Source organism: Bos grunniens, chromosome 11 (assembly GCF_055505025.1).
Source record: "Bos grunniens cultivar Pamir isolate PY7600 chromosome 11, Bosgru_T2T1.0, whole genome shotgun sequence".
NCBI lineage: Eukaryota > Metazoa > Chordata > Mammalia > Artiodactyla > Bovidae > Bos > Bos grunniens.
In genome coordinates this window covers 39,884,693-39,902,789 of record NC_141175.1, presented here as the reverse complement: position 1 = coordinate 39,902,789, position 18,097 = coordinate 39,884,693, and the positions used below count along the sequence as shown (strand labels likewise).

The following is an 18,097-nucleotide window of genomic DNA, read 5'->3' as shown; positions in this document are numbered from 1 at the left end:
TACCCCATGAACTGCAGCACGCCAGGCCTCCCTGTCCATCACCAACTCCCGGAGTTCACTCAAACTCATGTCCATCGAGCCGGTGATGCCATCCAGCCATCTCATCTTCTGTCATCCCCTTCTCCTCCTGCCCCCAGTCCCTCCCAGCATCAGAGTCTTTTCCAATGAGTCAGCTCTTCGCATGAGGTGGCCAAAGTACTGGAGTTTCAGCTTTAGCATCATTCCTTCCAAAGAAATCCCAGGGCTAATCTCCTTTAGAATGAACTGGTTGGATCTCCTTGCAGTCCAAGGGACTCTCAAGAGTCTTCTCCAACACCACAGTTCAAAAGCATCAATTATCTGGTGCTCAGCTTTCTTCACAGTCCAACTCTCACATTCATACATGACCACTGGAAAAACCATAGCCTTGACTAGATGGACCTTTGTTGGCAAAGTAATGTCTCTGCTTTTTAATATGCTATCTAGGTTGGTCATAACTTTCCTTCCAAGGAGTAAGTGTCTTTTAATTTCATGGCTGCAATCACCATCTACAGTGATTTTGGAGCCCAAAAAAAAATAAAGTCTGACACTGTTTCCACTGTTTCCCCATCTATTTCCCATGAAGTGATGGGACCAGGTGCCATTATTTTAGTCTTCTGAATGTTGAGCTTTAAGCCAACTTTTTCACTCTCCTCTTTCACTTTCATCAAGAGGCTTTTTAGTTCCTCTTCACTTTCTGCCATAAGGGTGGTGTCATCTGCATATCTGAGGTTATTGGTATTTCTCCCAGAAATCTTGATTCCAGCTTGTGCTTCTTCCAGCCCAGTGATTCCCATGATGTACTCTGCATAGAAGTTAAATAAGCAGGGTGACAATATACAGCCTTGACGTACTCCTTTTCCTATTTGGAACCAGTCTGTTGTTCCATGTTCTAACTGTTCTAACATGTTCTAACAGTTCTAACTGTTGCTTCCTGACCTGCATATAGGTTTCTCAAGAGGCAGGTCAGGCGGTCTGGTATTCCCATCTCTTGAAGAATTTTCCACAGTTTATTGTGATCCACACAGTCAAAGGCTTTGGCATAGTCAATAAATCAGAAATAGATGTTTTTCTGGAACTCTCTTGCTTTTCCATGATCCAGCGGATGTTGGCAATTTGATCTCTGGTTCCTCTGCCTTTTCTAAAACCAGCTTGAACATCAAGAAGTTCACAGTTCACATATTGCTGAAGCCTGACTTGGAGAATTTTGAGCATTACTTTACTAGCATGTGAGATGAGTGCAATTGTGCGGTAGTTTGAGCATTCTTTGGCATTGCCTTTCTTTGGGATTGGAATGAAAACTGACCTTTTCCAGTCCTGTGGCCACTGCTGAGTTTTCCACATTTGCTGGCATATTGAGTGCAGCACTTTCACAGCATCATCTTTCAGGATTTGAAATAGCTCCAATGGAATTCCATCACCTCCATTAGCTTTGTTCATAGGGATGCTTTCTAAGGCCCACTGGACTTCACATTCCAGGATGTCTGGCTAAGGGTCTAGTATCCATTTTATACAGATGACTCTTATCAAAGAGCATATGATAAGAACAAGGAAAGATGCTAAACACCATTAATTACTAGGAAAATGCAAAGCAAAATTATAAGATTATCACTTCATAACAACTAGAATGGCTGTAATAAAACACAGAAACAATAAAAAGTGTCAGTAAGGATATGGAGGTTGGAACCTGCATACATTTCCAGTAGGAATGTAAATAGTGCTGCTTCTATGGAAAATAGTTTGGCATTTTCTGAAAAAGTAAAGTTACCATTTTGCCTTGTAATTTTACCCCTAAGTATATATCCAAGAGAAATGAAACATTATGTTCACAAAAGCTTGTACACAGATGTCGGTAACAGCATTATTCATAATAGTCAAAGAGTGAAAAAAACCCAGCTGTCCATCAGAATAAACAAAATGTGGTATATCCATATAAAGGATTCCCAGGTGGCTCAGTGATAAGAACCCGCCTACCAATACAGGAGATGCAGGAGACATGGGTTCAACCCATTGGCTGGAGAGATCCCCTGGAGGAGGAAATGACAACCCACTCTAGTATCCTTGTGGGATAAAATCCCATGGATAGAGGTGCCTGATGGGTTACAGCCCATGGGATTGCCAAGAGTCAGACACGACTGAGCGACTGATCATGCATGCATGCATACCCATAAAATGGAACATCACACAGTCACGGTAAGGAATAAAGTACTGAAACACTACAACATGGATAAACTTTGAAAACATTAAGCTAAGTGAGAGATGTCAGACACAAGATCTTATTGTATGAGCCCTTTTATAAGAAATACACAGAATAAGTAACAGAAAGCAGATTAATGGCTGCCAAGGACTGGGGGCAGGTGGAATGGAGAGTGACTGCTAGCGGGTGTGGGGTTTCCTTTCAGGGCGATGGGAAAAAAAAATTCGTAATTTGATAAATGGTGATGGGTGAATGATATTGTAAGTAAAAAAGTCCCTAAGTTATACTTAAATTATATTTATATTTAAAAGGATGAATCTCAATTTACAAAGAAAAGTAGTATGACAAGATGGGAAAAAATAAAAATAAAATATACAAGGGGGTAAAGAAAAAGAAAATAAGATCTTTTGACTAGCACTGATCTAAAGCAGTCAGGCAGTCCATGCATGAATCCCTGCTCTAGCCTTTTGACCAGAAATTTTCCTAGATTAAGGTGACTTTCTTGGGCCTTCAGCCCATCTGCAGACAGCCATTGCTGTTGATCTTCTTTCAGTTCAGTTCAGTTCATTTGCTCAGTTGTGTCCAACTCTTTGCAACCCCATGAATTGCAGCACGCCAGGCCTCCCTGTCCATCACCAACTCCCGGAGTTTACCCAAACTCATGCCCATTGAGTCGGTGATGCCATCCAGCCATCTCATCCTCTGTCATCCCTTTCTCCTCCTGCCCCAAATCCCTCCCAGCATCAGGGTCTTTTCCAATGAGTCAACTCTTTGTATGCGGTGGCCAAAGTATTGGAGTTTCAGCTTCATCATCAGTCCTTCCAATGAACACCCAGGACTTATCTCCTTTAGGATGGACTGGTTGGATCTTCTTGCGGTCCAAGGGACTCTCAAGAGTCTTCTCCAACACTTCTTTACAGCCAGCTAAAAACTTCCACCATCTGATTCTAGACTGTCTTCTTCAGAACAAAAAGAACAAGCTGCATCTATTTTTTCACTTTCCAAACAACTGAAATATTATTTAGACTTACTATTATTGAAATATTATTATTTAGAAAAAAATTAGAAGTTTTTTTCTTCTCTAGGTTAAACACACCCACTTCCTTTGACATGGTTTTTAGTCACACCACCATTTTGGCTGCTCCCACACTTAAACACTTCATTTTGTCTATATCCTTTCTGTAAGACTGGCCCCAGGGAATGAATGAAATATGCAGGCCTGGTCTGACTCATGAAAAGCTGACCAGCACTGTCACTCTCTATTAATTCCATTAATGTAACTAAAAATTATATTCCTTTTGGGGGGCATCCACATCATGCTATACAATCATATCAAGTTAACTGACCACTAAAACTTTTAAGTTGTTTTCTATTTGTGCTGCTTTTAATCTCTACCTTCCCAGAACTGTGCTTGTAAGGTTGATTAGAACAAAAAAAACCCCAAGTATATGACCTTACCTTGCTATTTCATCTCATTATAATCAGTCCATTGCTCCAATTTTAAGGATAATTTTGATCCTAGTTCTATCATCCAATGCAGTTATTATATTGTCCAACTTTATACTTGGCACACAATTAATAGATATGTCTTCTACTTCTTTAGAGTAGAAGCTATTTATTAAATGTAAAACAACAAAGTTAATGGTAAGCTGCAGTGCTTTTTTCTTAGAACGTTCCCTCCAAACTAGTAGCACATCACTGATCAGAGACCATTACAAACAGTAGCAATTACACTCAGTATCCAGCCTAGACTCTCCATCTTGCTCACAGATCTCTGGTGAATGCCTTTATTCAAATGACACAGTCCACAGTCACTGGATCTATGGCACTCCCATGAGCTCCCTATCCAAAAACCTTCCCAAAGGAGGACATGATGGTGATAGCTTGTCCTTACTCAACCTGAAGGCTCTTTGGATCCTTTCTTACTCATCTAAGTGACTATAAAACAGCTTAAAATTTAATTAAAAAATGAGTAACACATTAACTTCAAAAACCAAAACACAGCAGACAAGTATTTTCAAATCCAGTCCCCATCTCCTTCAGGGAACCCTCCCCTTTCTCTCCCTTCTTCCCTTCTGCCATTCCTCTTTCTCTTCCATCCTTTCAGTGTTTTCTCAAGCAAATTTAAATGATATGTATTATATACACATATAACTCAGAGAGGTAGGGCTGAGCGTCTATTGGACAGAAGTTGGAGTCTGCTGCTGCTGCTGCTAAGTCGCTTCAGTTGTGTCCGACTCTGTGCGACCCCAGAGACGGCAGCCCACCATGCTCCCCTGTCCCTGGGATTCTCCAGGCAAGAACACTGGAGTGGGTTGCCATTTCCTTCTCCAATGCCTGAAAGTGAAAAGTGAAAGTGAAGTCGCTCAGTCTTATCCGACTCTTCGCGACCCCCTGGACTGCAGCCTACCAGGCTCCTCCGTCCATGGGATTTTCAAGGCAAGAGTACTGGAGCGGGATGCCATTGCCTTCTCCGGTTAAAAATATTGCACAGGACTTTTGATTAACAGTAGTAGCAAATTGTTTCAAAAGTTGAATACGTGTATTTATCTCTGCTTCCTTCAAAAGCCTTACTAAATGATGTAAAGTATTTATTTTTAGAAATGAATGAAGTAATTTATTTTTGGCTGCACTGGGTCTTCGTAGTTGCAAGTGAGCTTTCTCTAGCTGCAGTGTGTGGGCTTCTCATTGCAGTGGCTTCTCTAGTTGTGGAACATGAGCTCTAGAGCGCATGGGCTTCAGTGGTCACGGCCCCCGGGCTCTAGAGTGCATGGGCTTCAGTGGCCATGGCCCCTGGGCTCTAGAGCACACAGGCTTCAGTGGTCATGGCTCCCAGGCTCTAGAGAGCACGGCCTTCAGTGGTTGTGATCCCCAGGCTCTAGAGCGCATGGGCTTCAGTGGTCGTGGCTCCCGGGCTCTAGAGCACACAGGCTTCAGTGGTCATGGCTCCTGGGCTCTAGAGTGCACGGGCTTTAGTGGTCGTGGCCCCCGGGCTCTAGAGAGCACTGGCTTCAGTGGTTGTGGCCCCCAGGCTCTAGAGCGCATGGGCTTCAGTGGTCGTGGCCCCCGGGCTCTAGAGAGCATGGGCTTCAGTGGTCGTGGCTCCGGGCTCTAGAGCACACAGGCTTCAGTGGTCATGGCTCCCAGGCTCTAGAGAGCACAGGCTTCAGTGGTTGTGGCCCCCAGGCTCTAGAGCGCATGGGCTTCAGTGGTTGTGGCCCCTGGGCTCTAGAGAGCACAGGCTTCAGTGGTCGTGGCTTCTGGGCTCTAGAGCACACAGGCTTCAGTGGTCATGGCTCCCAGGCTCTAGAGAGCACGGGCTTCAGTGATTGTGGCCCCCAGGCTCTAGAGCACATGGGCTTCAGTGGTCGTGGCCCCTGGGCTCTAGAGAGCACTGGCTTCAGTGGTTGTGGCCCCCAGGCTCTAGAGTGCACGGGCTTCAGTGGTTGTGGCTCACGGGCTTAGCTGCTCCACAGTATGTGGAATCTTCCCAGACCAGGGATGGAACCTCTGTCCCCCGCATTGGCAGGTAGATTCCTATCCACGGTACCATCAGGGAAGTCCAAGTGTTTAATTTTTAAAAAGGCATAAACAGAAGACTTCTGCTTCTGGGAAGGTGAAGTAGATGTACTTTTTCATTTCCTCCTGCTAAGTACACTTATTTTGTACATTAAACTGAATTTAAAATAATTGACTTAATAACAAAAGTCTGAAATGCTGAGTAGAAAGCAGACTGAATAGGAACTTTGGGGCTCAAGGAACAACACAGTGGTGAGCTGCCTGGGTTTTCTTTTTGCCATATGTTTCCCCGACTGAAAATTGAAGAAGCCAGCAAACTGAAACCACCAATGGGTGCAGACCTAAAAAGTCTGCCCTCCCCAGACAGACCCAGAAAAGGGGCAACCCAGTAAGACAGAACTCATAGAAACTAACTGCTCTATGCCAGCCAAAAGCCATGGAAAAAACCAACAGCCCTGACCCAGCCATGCCAGTAAAGACCAAATGGAGAGCCTAGACTTCCAACCTCACTAGTCTGCAACAAATCCCTCCAACCTTCCCTTCCGGGTAGGCAGTGTCAGGAGAGGGCTGAGTCAGGACCTTCAGCTCTGAGGTGCTAGGAGAGGAGGCCAAGCAGAGAGTCAAGACTTCCACAAACACCAAGTAGTAACAAGGTCAACTCCCACCACCACGGTATCCACTGAAGCCATAGAGCGGATAGCAGCAAGGCACTCCCACTTCCCGGCCAGGGAAGGATCGGTGTAAGCCTAACAGGAAACTAGAACTTTTACCTCAATCCAGTAATAATGAGAAGCACTTTCTGGGGTGAAAACAGAGGCCCCACAGGAAACCTGAACTTCTACCTCCACCTAGTAGTAACAAGAGGGCTCTTTTCAAGTCCCATCAATCCTCCGCCAGAGCAGAAGAAACCAGGCAGAACAAGAGGTTGACAGACGATTCAGAAGCTCATAGCACAATATGAAAGTGTTGATATTGTCTGTCATACCAAGAACTAGGAAGATCTCAAGCCACATCTATTGACAAGACAGCAGTCGATAGATGCCAAAATGAAGGTGACCAAGAAGACAGATTTGGGCTTCTCTGATAGCTCAGTTGGTAAAGAATCCAACTGCAACGCAGGAGACCCTGGTTCGATTCCTGGGTTGGGAAGATCCCCAGGAGAAGGGAAAGGCTACCCACTCCAGTACTCTGGCCTGGAGAACTCCATGAACTGTATAGTCCATGGGGTCACAAAGAGTCGGACACGACTGAGTGACTTTCACTTCAAAAAGACAGAATCATCCAGTTATATTAAGCAGTTATGACAAAAGTGCTTAGACCAGCAATTAAGGACATGCTTGAAACAAATGAACAAACAGAAAGCCTCAGCAAAGAAACAAGAAGTGTCATCAAAAACCCAGAAAACCTAAAGAACCACCAAATGGAAATTTTAGAACTGAAAAATGCAATAACCAAAGCAAAAAGCACAATGGATGGGCCCATCAGCAGAATGGAAGGGAGACAGCAAAGAATCAGTGAACTGAAAGATGAAACAACAGGAATTACCCAGTATGAACCAAAGATAGCAAACAGATTGAAGGGGGAAAAAAAGGACAAAATTAATATGCCTAAGAACAAACTGATATAAATAAATGATTGAGTAAATAATTAAATGAGGGAGATGTGCAGTAAGGTTAGAAAAGGAAGTTAAAGAGAAACATATCAGAAAGGAAAAAATAAAACTGCCTCTATTTGTCAATGACATGGTGGCGTACATAGAAAATCCTAAAGATTGGAGAAAAAATTCATAGAACCAGTAAACAAGGTCAGCAAGGTTACAAGATACAAAATAAACACAGAAAAATCAACTGATTTTCTACATCCTAGCAGTAAAAATATGAGCACTGGAATTAATTATCCCATACCATTTATACTCACTCAAAACAAAATCCAAAACCAAGGTATAAATCTCAGAACACATACAAGGCCTGTATGCTGAAAACTACACAATGTTGATGAAAGAAATCAAAGATGTAAATAAATGGAGAGAGGTGCCATATTCATTTACTGGAATACTAAACAGAGAAAAGATGTCATTTCTCCCCAAATTGATATACCAGTTTAATGAAATTACAGCAGAACATTCTGCAGATATAGATAAGATTATTCTAAAATTTATGTGAAAAGACAAAAGAATGAGAATAATTAAGAAATAATTTTCAGAAAAAAAAGAAGTAGGAGGAATCAGTCTGATTTCAAGATTTATTATAAAGCTATAGTAATCAAGGCCGCATGGTGCTGGTGGATGAACAGACACAGAGATTAATGGAATAGAACAGAAAATAGAGAAATGTCTGGAGATCAACCCTCACAAATAAGCTCAACTGATTTTTTACAAGAATACTCAAAGAAGGAAAGATCACCTTTTCAACAAATGAACACCCACAAACAATAAAATAAACTTCACCCTAAGTCTCAAGCCTTAAAGTTAACTCAAAATGGCTCACAGACTTAAATGCAAAATGTAAACACTTATGAAAAGAGTAAATAAATAAAATCTTCAGGACTGAGAGCCAGGCAGAGTTCTTAGAAGTTACACCAAAAACACAATCCCCCAAAGGAAAAACTAATAAACTGGACTTCATCAAAATCCCAAACAAAACAAAACCAAAAAGAAGGGTCTTAGAAATTAAAAAGCCTGATATATAAAAAAATGCAACAGTTTGGTTGAATACAAAGTTGAGAAAATTTGCTGGAAAGTAGAAGGATAAGACAAAGAAATGAAAAATAGAAGGAAGAAAACAAAAAGTCAGAAAATCAGTTCAGGAGAACTAACATCCAAATACTAGTAGTAAAGGAAGACAGAAAAGGAAACCATCAAATGAGACCAACTGAAATTCTCCCCACACAAGGATATGAGTTTGTAGATTAAATGAGACCACCAAACAACAAACATAATAAATTAAAAAATGCATCCACCAAGATATATCATCAATTTTGTAACACTGTAAGCAAAGAATTTACAAATTTCTAGGGAGAGAAAATGGGTCACAGCCAAAGGACAAGGTATTAGAATGACTTTGGATTTCCCAAACTCAACAATGAAGCTAAAACACAGTACAGCAATGCTTTCAATATCTCAATGATACTATTTCCAATCCAGACTTTTACATGCAAACTACCACATGTGTGAATGTAAAACAAAGATACTTCCAGACCTGCAAGTTATCAAAAACTGACCTACAGTACATCAGGAAGCTCCTGGAGGACGAGTTCCACCAAAAGGAGAAAGCAGAGCGAAAAGAGGAGGCGACAAATCTGACAAGAAAGAGAAGCAAAAAGAATGGCTAGAAAATCCCAAGATAAGACAGTAAACTGTCCTAGAGAGCAACCAACTCAGATTTCATCAAGTCTGAAGACTGACAGAGATCTCCTCAGGATGATAAAACAGAACATGTTCAGAAGTATTTTTAAAAGGATTTAAACAACTTGGGGGAGAGTTTGAAATTGTGCAAAAGCACACAGAAAACTGAGATTTAAAAAACCTAAAAAACAAAAAAAAGACAATGATTAATTCCAGTGGGGAGAAAAAAAAGAAAGGAATAGTCATCATAGTCCACTTAGAAGATTCGGCAATAACAATGTTTTCTTACATAATAATGTAAAAACTAATATTAACATAAATGACAGATTGCCAAACTTATGGCTATTTTGGAAGAATAGAAGTGAGAATAATGAAAGTATTTGGAGGGAAGGGCATGTAGGGATGAAAGAACGCCAACTTTTTACTTTGCATAGTACATATCGCCTAAAATGGACGGGGAGGGGAAAACAACTAGCAACATCAGCTTGTTACTTAGAAATATATCAAAAGAACCCACTAAAAGTGGTGGCCTCGGGGACCTTGCAATGGCACAGGAGGACCCCTCAGGGAACTGCTTGATGTTTTTTGTAATAAGCTTACTCCAATTATTTGAGTGTTCAAGTTTTGGAAAAATATAAACTAAAAAATCAAATTCTCATTGCTAATACATGGCTGCCGCAGAATGTGAACCATATAATTTAATTCCAAATCAGGTCCATTAATTTATGAGCTCCTAAGGGGCCCACGACTTCTTAGTTGCTTTACTCCAACACCTGCCTAGCACAAAATAAGCCCTCCAACCTCGTTTCTGAATGAGTGGGAGAAAGTTAAAGAGTGAGATTAACTCTAACACCTGAAAATGAATGAGAAAGGCATTTTGGGCAGAGGAGAGAGCAGAAGCGAAGAGGGGAAGTGGAGTGTGAGAGCTGAGCAAGGAAAAGGGGCGGTGGGGGTGGAGGAACACCATCCAGGAAACACTGGGTGGAGAAAGGGAAACACAGCAGCGTGGCTGTTGGGAGCCAAGTGGCGGGCAGCGGGAGGACACTGGCGCCTGAGGACAGATCCACACGGCCCTGACTATATGTCTATCAGCCTTGGGGGTTTTTTTGCTTGCTTTGCAATGATGACAGCAACATTTATTTCTGTCAACAGTTTCTTCCCAAATAGTTTCAGCTTTATGGAATCTACATATCACCAGGCTCTCTAAAGTCCTGAGCTGTACCACTTGTTACTCTACAAGCAGCCACTGAAAGGGCAGTCGCACAATGGCAAGCAAAGCCTGGGGGATCCCCACGTTGCCACTCACCCATTTTCTGGACCTCTTTCTTAATGCGCTTACCAGGAGCATTAAAATGCAGGGTACAAAGGAGCCATCACCCCTAGGTGACATGTGCGTCTGCTACAATCATTATTCATATATTCATTTCATCCAAAGTTTAACTAGTTCCTTTATGTTAGGCAATGTACTGGAATACAAAAGTCTCTGGTTTCAAATAACTTACTTTCTAAATTACTTATAAAATAACATGATAAGGAACATAACTGACACAAACAAAAGTACTGAGGAAACACAAAGGCATAATAAAGGACTACCCAAATTTCTTAAATGTGTAATGTCGAACAGAAGTTAAAGAAAGCGAACACTCCAACAAACTCCCATATACACATCACCCTGCTGGTGCAATAATCAATTCATTGCCAATCTTGTTTCTCTTCTAAACCCACTCATTTGATTTCAAGAAATCACATTATTTCATCCACAAATATTTCATCAAATATCTAACAGATGGGGTCTCTTTCTTTAAACACAAGAAGAACCTAAATCCTGAAAACTGAGGATTTATGAAGTGAGATATAATTAATATATAAAAGGCACAGATTTTAAGGTGCCCAACTGAGGTCTGACAATTGTGCAGCCATAACCACTACCCAAAACAGGATACAGAACAATGTCCGTGGCCCAGAAAGTTCCCATATACCCCTTTCTAGTGAATTTCTCACAACCAGATAGCGACTTTCTGATCTCTATTACCATGGGTCACTTTTGCTTATTCTTAACCTTTTATAAATGGAATCAGAGTATGTATGCATAAACATTTCTAGGCAAAAAAAAAAGAAAGAAAAAGGAGAAGCATTCTGGGGGGAAGGATGACATGGACAAAATACAAAGATGTGGAAGACTACATCATCATTCACAGAATGATGAAGGACTTGAGAGGGTTGAAAACTAGGACTGGTAGCTGATAGATGATAAGACTACAAGAAGAGATTCGTTGGCAACCTCAGATCTCTGTAACTATTAATAATTCTGGGAACCAAGCTGTTAAGTATGTTTTTCCCAGTGCCTCAAACTATTTCTCTGACCTGAAAACTGGTCAGTTCTCTCAATATGCTTCTACTCCTCAACTCTCCAGCTGAGAATGACTGAGGCAGGAGCAACACCCTATGTCCCTTGGCTATTCACTCCCATCTTGGGTGAGGCCTCACTGTCATCTCAGGGAAGGAAAGAAGCACCCCCCGGGGCTTTCTTATGAAAGGGCATAGTCCCTCCCCAACATTTGAACAAGTGAGCCCAAGTCTGATGGGCAACCTTACCATTATCTGGATTTCTCTCTTGCACACCTGGAGATCATGCTCGTTGTTGACAAACATGCGTTTCAAGGCACATTTCATTCCATTGCTCGTCCTCACCAGAAACACGATGGCAAATCCACCTGGGAGAGAAACACACACACAAGCTCTTGTAAGTCATGTTGTAGAAGTCAGTCGAATGACCATGAGGCTGCAGGCTGCTGATGTCACTGCTAATGGTTCTGATGCCATCGTCAGCTAGGCCTAGGGCTGGTCTGGCACAAAATGCATTCTTAAGAGTCTGGGACTCAGAGGTATCGTTTGTGGGATAGGGTAGCAAGAATCAGAAAAACTGTTCCTGAACTATCTAAAACAAAACAAAATAAAACAGAACAATAATAGATAAACAGATGAATGAAAAGATGAAAAAAAAGAACCAACTACATTCCAACTGCTCTCCTGGGCACTCTGTCGTCGTGAAGTCGTGAAGTCACTCAGTTGTGTCCGACTCTCTGTGATCCCATGGACTGTAGCCCACCAGGCTCCTCCATCCATGGAATTTTCTAGGCAAGAGTACTGGAGTGGGTTGCCATTTCCTTCTCCAAGGGATCTTCCCAACCCAGGGATCGAACCTGGGTATCCCACATTGCGGGCAGACGCGTTACCGTCTGAGCCACCAGGGAATCACTCTCCTGGGCTCTCTGAGCTCTTGTTAATTCATACCACAATCCTATGAAGCCAGGTGATATTCTTCCCTGTAAGACAATTACTCTGAAGAAAACAGAGGCTTAAAGAGATTAGATTCAACCAAGGACTTCTTTAAAAGAAAAAAAAAAAAAAACACCTAAGTCCAATACTTAAACAGAGAGGCTTGGAAATTATTTCAAAAACCGTTTTAAGATAGTTGGCAATCAATTTCGAGAATCTCCTTCCCTTCCTTTCTTCTCATCCCTCCTCACCTCATCCCCTGACTAATCAACAATACACTTGGAGGATTACTTCTGCCCTCCCTACTTCATGGGCTGTTGAGAAGACACAGACACAGTTAGGAAAGAGCTACTCTACACAGCAGCCACCAGGGAAGCACGATGATTACTGGGCAGATTTTTTTAATGTCTGCTCTAACCCTTCTCTAAAACACAGTTCATAATTCATTAAAAGAGATTACTGTAACTCTAACAGGAATCCTTCAATGCTCTAAACTGGTTATACTTTGGTGTTCCACAAATTCTTAGAACCCCTAACCTTGACCTCACTCTTCAAACACTGTCAGAGGCCTTCAGTGCCACTGTTAAAAAGAGTTTGGGTAGATAAGGTGCAGCAAAGCTATCAAAGGTGAAGCTTTGGGATAAGCAGCAGTTACATCAGACTTAGTCTATCTGCCTGCTCACACACCTGCATTAACTTAGCTTGTACTACCCTGCACATTGACCCTGGGTACTGAAAAAAACTGCTAGGCTGTTCTTTGCTGAGCTACTAGGGAAGCCCTCTTTGCATGGAGGTGATGACTAATTGGATGGAGCTGAACACAGAGAGAAGTCAGCAGTACAGGAACTTGAGCTGGGGTTATGGCATAGTCCTGGGGTGAGACAGGGCCATTAGTAGTGATTATAGAGACCTCAGGCCTGTGATATAAGACCCGGGTCCCAACCATTCCACTCGAAATCCTTGAAGACCCAGCAGCCCTCCAGCAGCTGTCTGTCGATGTTCTCAGTATTTCCTGTTGTATCTTTATAATAACTGTTCTTTTTCAAATTAACTTGAGTAGGATTCTGTTCCATGCAACCAAAGAGAACCTTAATCATGCAGCATTGTTGCATTTTTTCACAAAGCACACACATAATTCTGTGTTAAAAAAATTTTGAACAGACTCAAATGTTCCAAATGTGCGTTTTGATAATGATTTAGCAGAGACTGCAAGTTTGTGTATTTCCTGTCATGGTGCTCTTCAGTACTCAGATAAACACTACAATTTACCATCCAGTCTTTCATTTCAGCTGTCATCTCTCTAATTTTTGTACCTCAATAACATTTTTCATTTTCTTATAATAAAGTCCACTCACACTGCTCAACTGTCGATTTAATTCTACAATTTTGAGTACTTACCACAAAAGATTTTTAAAACCCTAGCATGCATCGACAATAGATAGAAGTCTAACACACATGCAAAAGAATGCAATTCTAAGATGCATATTTTTACATTTTAATTTTTAGGATCAGAATTTTCTTCTAATAAATATGTACATTTAATGCAGTACTATTTGTCTTCCCTTCCCCCCTCAAAAGCCATTAAATTCATGATGTCTCTTATAAGCAATTAAACTTGGAGAAAATAATAGTATTAATGTAAATGATAAATTATACAATTTCCACGCATAATCATAATTGTTGTGTGAACAATACAGGTAGGTATTTCTTTTACAGATTTTGAATTTCTCTTTAAATCACAGAACTGCAGACTTTGCACCAGCCATGCTTCTGTGCTGTGCTCAGTTGCTCATTCATGTCTGACTCTCTGCAACCCCACGGAAGCCTGCCAGGCTTCTCTGACCATGGGATTTTCCCAGCAAGAATACTGGAGTGGGTTGCCATTTCCTTCTTCGAGCAGTGCTGCTACAGAGTGTTAAGTCCTAGCATTTTGCTTTATGGGGGAGGAACCACATTTTTAGGACCCAATGGCTAGTTGTGGGCAGAACCTGGACCAGTGTTATTGTCCTAATTATCTAAAAAGTGTTCTTTCCACTTAGTGAAAACTGCAATACTCATTTAGATCACAAGGAGACACGTGACAGCGCTGCAGAACGGAAGCTGGGAATGACCAGTTCCTACGGTTCTGACATGTGGCACCACCAAAGGGCAAGGTGAGCCTGGAGGAGCAGGCTGGTGATGTGGCAATTCGAGATAACTGCCACCAGGTGGGAGCAGTGCAGCTTTCTTCACCAGGTAGCAAGATGACATTTCCAGACAGGACTAGAGAATCAGTTCCAAGGCCTATGGCAGGATCCAGTCAAGCGTAACTGGTTGAGAAATGCCAGCCCAGACTCTCAAAATCTGTGACCAACATTAATCTACAGACAAAGAAATGAGCCGCTATGCTTCCCACAAACAGAACCACGTTTTAGGCATCTATGCCTATTAAGGGGCTTATTTGCAGGCACGTGCTGCATGCTAAGTCGCTTCAGTAGTGTCTGACCCTTGAAGACCCTAAGAACTGTAGCCCGCCAGGTTCCTCTGTCCATGGGATTTCCCAGGTAAGACCACTGGAGTGGGTTGCCATGACCTCCTCCAGGGAATCTTGCCAACCCAGGGATCAAACCTGCATCTTTTATGTCTCCTGCATTGGCAGGTGGGTTCTTTACCACTAGCGCCACATGGGCACTTGCAGGTAAGAAGCATTTAAATCACGGCTTAAAAACTAAAACAGAAATAATATTGTAACAAGGACAATAAAGACTTAAAAAAATGATCCACATTAAAAAAAAAATCTTGAAAAAGAAAAAATCGAAGCCTGATAGGATTTGTCAGTTTAAAGATGTTAGTCACTTTCACCACATGGCTGACTAAGAGGAGTGTAAATTTCAGGTAGAGCGCAAACAGCACGAATCTTCTTCACCACAGGCCCACATCTGCCACGCGTATCAGGGTGAGAAGAGGCTCGGCCACAGCTGAAGAGGGTATGGGGATTACAGAAGGCAGCTATCAGGCTTCAAGAGAGGTGCTTACCTAAGACTGAGTTGCATCCCTACATCTTGATTAAATGGAAAAATCTAAAGCTGAGCTGGGGAGAGTTTGCACAGAGGGAAGAAAAGCTAACATTCAGCAGAGCCTGTGCCAGTCTGCCCACTGGAGCCTGTGCCAATCGCTCTGCCTACTGGCATTTTTTAAAACACTAAGATAATGTTCAGGATTTTGCTGAAATCCATTTCTTAGGAAAATTCATGGATGTATTGAATTGTAACAGGAAAAAGGATCTGACCCATTATGTGAGGTAAGGGAAAGAGGCAGGACAGGATAACTTTGACAGACTCACTTTTACCAATTCATTTTAAATCCAAAAATATTTTTATTTCCACAAAGAAACATGCTTTCTCCCACTTTCCCTAAAATACACAGTACTCTTGGCCTCACTTTCTCCCTCTAATTTCTGATGATGCAGATGGGTACTTTCCACTCACTATATGAATTAGAGGTTTTGTGTTTGGTTCCCCTCTGTATCTTCATGCCCAAGAACAGTGCCTGACACATAGTGAGTCCTCAAAAATGAATTAGCTTTCCTCTTAATGAGAGATTAGAAAAGACTACAGAGAGTGGTGGAGATTGTGGAAAACCAAAGTATATGGTCCATGTAAAGGAGCAGCTTCTATACAACTCAAGTTAATTATTGCCCTGTCACAATGCAAGAGATGAGAGACTCGGGTTAGATCCCTGGGTGGGGAATATCCCCTGGAGAAGGAAATGGCAACCCACTCCAGTATTCTTGCCTGAAAAATCCCATGGACAGAGGAGCCTGGTGGGCTACAGTCCATGGGGTCTCTAACAGCTGGACAGGACTGAGCAACTGAGCACACACGCAGAGAGAAATATGGACCCTGTTCTAATACCAACACTTGGTTTTATTGGTCTTCCTATTTTAGCCATTCTGTTGAGTGTGTAGTGATATTTAATTGTGATTTTAATTTGCATTTCCCAATAGATCGCTTATCTTTCAACTTCAGGATTACCTGCTTCCTACCACTGTCCTGATAAAAGGCTTTAATGAGCACAGTATCAACGAGTCACCAATGAAATTACTGAGATATGAGATAACTTGGACTTCTACCTCTCAGGCAAAGATGACAGAAATGGCTATCTATCTCTGAGGGAAAAAAGGAAAGTGAGAATTTGTAATACATGAAAGAAAAAGTGAAAGTGTAGTTGCCCAGTCGTGTCCAACTATTTGTGACCCCCTGGACTCTAGCCTGCCGGGCTCCTCTGTCCATGGGATTCCTCAGGCAGGAATACTGGAGTGGGTTGCCATTCCCTTCTCCAGGGGATCTTCCCGATCATCCAGAGATTGAACCCAGGTCTTCGGCACTGCAGGCAGATTCTTTATCATCTGAGCCACCAGGGAAGCCCTTTGTAATACAAAGAGAGGGGATTATATAATTGCTAAAATCTTGTTCAACTTTAACATCAACAGGAGATCATGGTCATCAACATCATTATCTGGACTGAAATCTTTTAAACAGAACCTTCTCAAGGAGCCTGATCATGCTATTCAACACTGGCAATGGGGCTTTTGAAGTAACTGTAGTACAGCTCCTGGCTTTATCTAAAATAAGCAATCATGCTAGGTGGTACCAGGCCCTGGGGGCTCTTCTGAATGAATTAAGACACCAGTGACTCCACTTAGCAAGGAGGAGTGAGGGATGGGGAGGGAAGGTGAGTGAGAAGAGAAGGAAAGCACCAAACTGATGATCTGAGCAGTGATATGCACAGAGATAGGGAACAGCTGGGCAGACAATGAGAATGATTAGACCGTGAAACAAAGAAGCCCATCATGGTGCTGAGGCAGGGTTTCTGGATTTGCTGCCAAAGAGGTTTTTGGTGGGTATTTAGCAATCAAGCCTGGAGTCTGGGTTACCAACATCTGCGGCTTGCTTATTTCCTGAAGGTAAAAGGAAACTTCATTTCCTATCATGGGTCCCATCCACACCTTGAGGAATGGCTTCCACTTGTGTGAGAGGAAAGGAAACAGAAACCAGAGCCAGAGGAAACTACAATGAGGGAAACTTCACCCAGACCCATACTCTGCTCACGTCCTCCACTTCTCCACCCTACACGTTCTGTGTTTCTCTTTCAAAATAAGGTTTAACCCAATGACTGCTATTTACTTAATGCAGTTTCTCTTGGAACTAACAGAAAGCTAGCATAAAATAAAACAGCTTTCTGAAGCTTCACTGAAGAATCAGACAGAGAGAGGACTTCCCTGGTGGCACAGTGGATAAGAATCCGCCTGCCAGTGCAGGGGAGTCAGGTTCAATCTCTGGTCTAGGAGGATTCCATATGCCTCCAAAGAGCTGAGCCCACGCCACAACTACTGAAGACCACGTGCCTAGAGCCCGTGCCCCACAACAAGGGAAGCTACCGAAATGAGAAGTCCACCCTCCGCCCCTGAAGAGTAGCGCCTTACCCCAAAACTAGAGAAAGCCCACGCACTGCCATGAAGATCCAGCGCAGCCAAAAATTAATTAACAAATAATAATCAGAGAGCGAATCCAGTTAAAGTGGTATTAACCCAGGAGATATAAAAGAAAGGACAACACTGGGTAAGTTACTGGATCTCTTTGGTCTCCATTTCCTCAACTGCAGAAATTAAGACCAAATTAGTGGTATTTAAATGAATGGGTCCCTCGGAGACTTAGGATTACAGGAGATGCTGCAGTGGCTCTACATACAGCTTCCTTTTA

General features: G+C 42.3%; 1 protein-coding gene across 25 annotated transcripts in view; it reads right to left on the bottom strand.

Annotated features, from left to right (window-relative positions):
* Positions 1–18,097, bottom strand: part of AAK1 (AP2 associated kinase 1) — a 171,755-nt gene that overhangs the window by 86,640 nt on the left and 67,018 nt on the right. For all 25 annotated transcript variants that reach the window (XM_086326220.1, XM_086326222.1, XM_086326223.1 and 22 more), the window contains exon 3: positions 11,673–11,791. In XM_086326220.1, the coding sequence (XP_086182346.1) occupies positions 11,673–11,791 (119 nt within the window). The remainder of the gene's footprint in view (positions 1–11,672; positions 11,792–18,097) is intronic.